The sequence below is a fragment of the Puccinia triticina genome, chromosome 8A (assembly GCF_026914185.1).
Source record: "Puccinia triticina chromosome 8A, complete sequence".
In the NCBI taxonomy this organism is placed as follows: domain Eukaryota; kingdom Fungi; phylum Basidiomycota; class Pucciniomycetes; order Pucciniales; family Pucciniaceae; genus Puccinia; species Puccinia triticina.
In genome coordinates this window covers 1,040,642-1,046,409 of record NC_070565.1, presented here as the reverse complement: position 1 = coordinate 1,046,409, position 5,768 = coordinate 1,040,642, and the positions used below count along the sequence as shown (strand labels likewise).

General features: G+C 45.4%; 1 protein-coding gene across 1 annotated transcript; it reads left to right on the top strand.

The window, feature by feature from the left end:
* Nucleotides 1-479: 479 nt before the first annotated feature.
* PtA15_8A116 (uncharacterized protein) lies at nt 480-1,535 on the top strand (the record flags this gene model as incomplete). The annotated part of the gene is made up of 3 exons (XM_053171514.1): nt 480-707; nt 771-801; nt 1,213-1,535. The coding sequence occupies 3 exons, from the start codon at nt 480-482 to the stop codon at nt 1,533-1,535; spliced, it is 582 nt and encodes a 193-aa protein (XP_053022770.1).
* Between the last annotated feature and the right edge of the window lie 4,233 nt (nt 1,536-5,768).

The following is a 5,768-nucleotide window of genomic DNA, read 5'->3' as shown; positions in this document are numbered from 1 at the left end:
GGTCTGCTCAAGCAAGAGCCCGTCGTGGCCGTGGATCCCAATATCAGGGAGCAGATCCTGATTGTCCCTTTGTGGTCGATCCGGCCGCCGTATCCCAGGTCAACGAAGTAAGTATTTCTTCTGTTTATCCGGTCTGGTCTGGCGGATCATTGTTGATCCGGGTATCCGACCCGCAGCTCCTGGGTAATAGACCTTCTACCCCGACCCCGTCAGCTTTTGAAACCCCGAGTCCAAGCCCGTCGAGGGTACCCCCGGGTTTTGTGGGTTTACACCCCCGTTTCCAACTGGCGCCGACCCCTGGAGGGGCGGCCCCTGCTTCGCCCGTCTACCAGCGCCGTGAAGCCGGCTGGGCGCCGAGTGGTACCTCTCCTGTGTACCGCCCTGCTGAGCAGGGCTCTCCAGTAAGTAATGTCAATTCAGAATTGTCCCCTTTTTTTTTTTTTTTTTGTCAGTACTGAGTTGTTTGTGCGGGTGTTTAGATGATGACCAGCAATTGGATGGTCATCAATGGCGACTGGCCGCTTCCCGCTGCCCCCCGTCCGTCCAATATCACATCCCCTTCCTTGAGTCCTCAAGGCCTGGGAGTCGATTCTTCCGCGTGTACGTTGGGTACCGGTGGCTTGGCATACCCTCCTGGGTTGGGCCCTCAAGACAATGGTACTTCCGCTCCCGCCAATAACGATACGCTGTTTGTTTGGGGTACTGGGGTGAGTTTCTTTCTTATTGTTAAACTTGAGTCGTTGATTGATTGCTGACACTCTTTTGTGTAGGTCCCTCCTCCCAATCCGGTCCGAACAGACCGTGAGTGAACGGATCTTCCCGCCTGGACGACAGCGGATCGCCCAGCCACGCCTGAGACGTTCTGTAAGAGCCAAAGCTCTTCACTGGGCTAGAGGGTTGGCACAGGGGAGACGAGGGTCTCAGGAGTTCTGATACCAACGTGGGGCTTGTATTGCACGTCTAGCTCAGGAGAGATGAGTAGTCAGTCGGGATCTCTCCTCTATATACAACTAAGTGGAAGGGAAATGGAAGAATGAAAAGGGGAGGCTCACCTAGCTCAGGAGAGATGAGTAGTCAGTCGGGATCTCTGCTGAGCTAGGATGAGACCGGGGAACAGGCTATATCGGATCGAAGTGGAGTCTTGTGAAAGGCTTGTGAAATCCGCGGCGCCTCCGGCGCGGGGGTTTTACACGTTCCCTCAGGACATCAAAGTTGACCCCTCTGAGGGGGTTGCGGAATCCAAACCTGACGCCAACGCCGCTGAGTCCACTGATGCTGACTCTCCAATGCGGTCTCTGTCCCCGCTAGTACTTGCTCCTGTACCGATTGCAGACTACCCGTCCCTATCCGATGCTGATATCCAAGTTCTTCTCTGTCCAACCGAGTACCGGGGTGTGGCAATCCCCAATGTGCACTCCGACAAGGTAACCTATCTCTACAAGAATTTTATCACCAGTTTCGTCTTCTACTGCCGCGGAAACCGCTTGTTCGATGAGCTCTTGATGCCTACCAGTGTTGCCTTATTCAAACACTAAGTTGAGGTCTTCCAAATCGTGGCCACCCAGTCTTTTGTAAGTCCCCTCTTGGTTTTGTCTCATTATATTTGATTTGTTTTGCTGATCTTGCTGCCTTGCTTTTAGTGATTGCTCCCAAATTTCTTTCCTGCTTACTCAAGACCTGACCAATAAAAGTGGAGTAGATCCGAAAAAACTTATGCAACCATAACACTAAAAAAATGATAATTAGTTTTATTTTTATTGTTTTTTTTTTTTTTTTTTAATGTTTTAGGCTTGAATTTTTGTTTTCTTGAGAAATTGATTGAACCTCCCAGACCCCCTTCCCCCAACTTAGACAGGTTGTCCCCAACCTTCCACCCAAGAGAAGAAATTTGAGAAAAGAGAAAAAAAAAAAAAAGAAAAGAAAAGAAAGAAAGGAAAGAGGATTTGTGAAGAGGAGTAAGCGTGTTTGCCAGGGATGTCCTTAACTCTTGACTGATAAACCAATGGGTAGGAGAAGGACAGATCTATAAAGAATGACTGATCAAAAGAGTGTGAGTATCCTCCCCCAACTTAAAAAAAATGAGTGATATTTGGTATGATTGAACAGTTTAGTCTCGTATCCAGGAGGTAAGACTAGCTTGCGGTATCTGATACGTCATTGCCGGAAGAGTTACTAGAATCATCATCCCCGCTTTCTTCTCCTTGTCCAGGGTCTTCATCTTGCTGTATATCCGCCAGGCTACGTCCGCGAGGATAAAATTGTTTGATATGGGAGGCTGCATAGGCCCTCTTCAGTTTGACACCGTCAAGCTCTTCCAAAATGTAAGATCCTTTTGGTAATTGTTTCTTAACCCTAAACGGTCCGTTCCATTGATTTGCAAAGAGTTTTCCCCATTGATCTTCCAAGCCTTTATTGTAGACCAACACCAACTCTCCTGGGTCTAACAGTTTTCGAAGTCTTGCAGCCATTCGTTGATCCCAGTATCTAACAGATGAATTTCTGACCTTCATCAACTTTTTGTGAGCTATTCCTAGAATTTCTTCTTGACGTTCCAGTTGCATAGTCCTTGCCTCCAAGAGTTTTTCCGTGGTGCTGACTTCAGTCCAATCAATTCCTAGATAAGTATCCATTTCCAAGTCAACCGGGAGAACCGCTTTCTGGCCAAACACCAACTCGTAAGGTGAATATCCTGTTGTGCGCTTTGTCAAAATTCTGTCAGCGAAGAGGACTAAAGGCAGATACTCCCTCCATTTCCCACCAGATTCGCCACACATCTTGATTAGGGTGTCTTTAATGGGCCGGTGTCCTTGTTCAATCATACCATTGGCTTCAGGATAATAAGGTGTGGGCGGCTTGAATACTGCTCCAATCTTTTTGACTGCTTTGATAAATTTGTTCTTGAATTCTGGTCCATTATCTGCCGTCACTGTTTTGATTACGCCGTACCAATAGACCCATTCTTCAAGGAGAAATTTCCCAATGGTTGCAGCTGTCAGTTTCACCAGAGGAGCTGCTTTGACCCATCCGGACAAATCATCCCGTGCCACTAGTAAGTACTTGTACCGTCCAGCTTTGATATGACAGACGTCCAAAGCTACTCGTCCGAATAAGCTGCTCTCTCCTGTGGGGTGCCGTATTTCTTGTGGGACTAGTGGGTCCCTCTTTTGACAAGTTTCACAGCTATGTACCCATAACTTGACTTTTTTCTTTAAACTTGGCCACCAAAATCAATAGACTAAACGTTGATATGTTTCCTCAAGCCCCCGATTTCCTAGATCTTCGTGCACAATTTGTAATAACTTGCTCTGGTAGGATATCTTGGAAATCACTAGTTGCGGCATGGGTGAGTGTCTCCTCATGAGTCGTCCATCCTGGATGAAATAGTTAACCGATTTTTGTTTAAGTTTCTGAAAGTCCTCTGGATCCATAGAACAAGGCCTCTGCAGTGTTTGTAGATAATATTTAAGGTCTGTCCAGAAACCAGAAGCCTCCCACTCCAATAGTTCCGTTGAAGCTGAGATTATGTTATACCGCAAGCAGGCTTTGATTAGGGGTTCTTCTTTGTCAAAGCCTTCCGTATTTTTGTAGAATTCTTCCTCTTTGTCGCTTATTGGGCGTCTGGACAAAGCGTCTGGCATCGTGAACGTTTTCCCTGACTTATGCACCATTTTGAATGAAAAAAGTTGAATGAATGCTACCCATCTTGTCATGGGGGCGTTTGGAAGGGAAGGCGAGTTGATCATCTGGATTAAGGACTGTGCGTCCACTTGGAGTTCAAAATGTTGACCCCATAAGAGCGTTTGTAGTTTCTTCAGGATTTGTGCCACCCCACAGAGTTCCAGTTTAGGCTGCGAATATTGTGACTCAACCGGCGAAAACACAATTGATTCGTATAATACTGGTCGATTTAATCTGGTCTCAAGCTCCTGTTGTGAGAGTACTGCACCGGCTGCAATGAAACTGGAGTCTACTGCTAAAACAATAAGCCCTGCGTCTTTCAAATAATCAAGGTTCTTCAGGGTGATATCTTCTCCAATTATCTCTTTTAGCTGATTGAAGGCATTGTCAAAGCTTTTGTCCCAGAGCCATTCTACGTCCTTTTGTGTCAGCCTTCGGAGTGGAGCAGCTATTTCAGACAGATTCCTGACAAAAATCCTGACATAAGTTACGATTCCCATGAAGCCTCGGAGTTCCGTGACGTTATTGGGAGTTGGCCATGTCGTTATCTTATTCTTCTTCTGATCCAAAACCCTTTGTCCTTCTTTGCAGACCACATGACCCACAATATCCAAGGCAGGTACACAGCATGCAAACTTTTTCCCTGAGATAGTGAGTCCCGCTTCTTCAATTTGGAATAATATTCTTTCCAGTGTTTGGGCGTATTCCCAGATAAAACGTTGGATTCCTGGATTCTCTTTTAGAACTTTATCATTGTATGTGGAGCTCGGCCCTTTGATACTGCCATTGTCAATAAATACACCTACGTGGTTGGGTATTTCATCCTGAAGAATCCACATCATTTGTGCTTGATATACTGCTACTGAATTAGTTGCACCCTGCGGAAGTCTAGTGAGTTGAAATCTTCCTAGTGGAGTATTGAAGGTGGTGAGAGGTCTCGATTCCGGGGCCAATTCCCTTTTGTCGTATCCTCCCATAATGTCGCCCAATCCATAACAGGCTTGTCCGGCAAAGGATTCAACAAACTCTTCTGTTGCAGGTGGTAGTCCTGCATCTTTGATGGTGACTTTATTCATTTCTTGTAAGTCATGAACTATCCTTAACTTCCCGTCATGTTTGAGTACGCAGAAAACCGGACTAGAGTAACTTGATGTTGATTGCTTGTACAGTTTATTCCGCACCCGTTCCCGTACTTGCTCCACGTATTCGTCTTTGATTGCTGCTGGGATTGGAATTGGTTTCTTCTGCCATGGTACATGATCAATTACCGGTATGACATAGGGTAAACCATATGAATGTTTCAAGAGTCCTCTTTCCTCCGGTGTGAAAGCCACGGCTTTTTCTCACATCACGATTAGGTGATTGAATAGCTTTAATTCCTCCTTCCACAGCCATCCGTCGGGTCCAAAATTTACTACCTTCAGGCGTTCTTCCGTAATCCTAGCGGTAGGCGTAAAGTCCGGTGGGTGAGGTGTAAGAGGTGTTTTGTAGGGATCTCGTGATAGCGGTGGTCTTTGAAGAGGTGGGTTCAGTGCTTGTGGAATTGGTTGATTGATTGGTCTGATTTTCTTTGCTACAGGTTTATACTTTGTCATGCACCACAAGCTTCCGTCCCTCCAACTCTGACATAACTTGCTTTGAAACAATGATCCTAAGCCATTAGATAGTAGGGATTCAATAGTTTGTTGTGTGGCTTGTCTGGTGGGTTCTATTCTTGAGGTGTTGATGGAAGGGATTGATTCAAGGATTATAGATTTTTCAGATAATTCAGATTTAGATGGTGAGTTCTTCTTCCGGTTACTAAAGATTTTTATTAGAGTAAGAAAAATGATGAGGATATTCTTTTTGCTTGATAAGAGTTTGAAGAGATATATTTTTGTTCGTTTTGCCGTTTTTTTAAGGTATTTTAAGAAAAAGTATTTGAGCCAGTCTAAAAAACCTGGCGCTTGAGATATAACCCGTTTGACTAGCTGAAGCAAGTTATTCCCTATTTGAACGCTGGCAGTTAAAAAAAATGCTGATTCGGTTTCTTCTTAAACATTTGGTGTTCTTCACTATTGCTAGGTTCAGATGTTGGAGCCGATTTCACA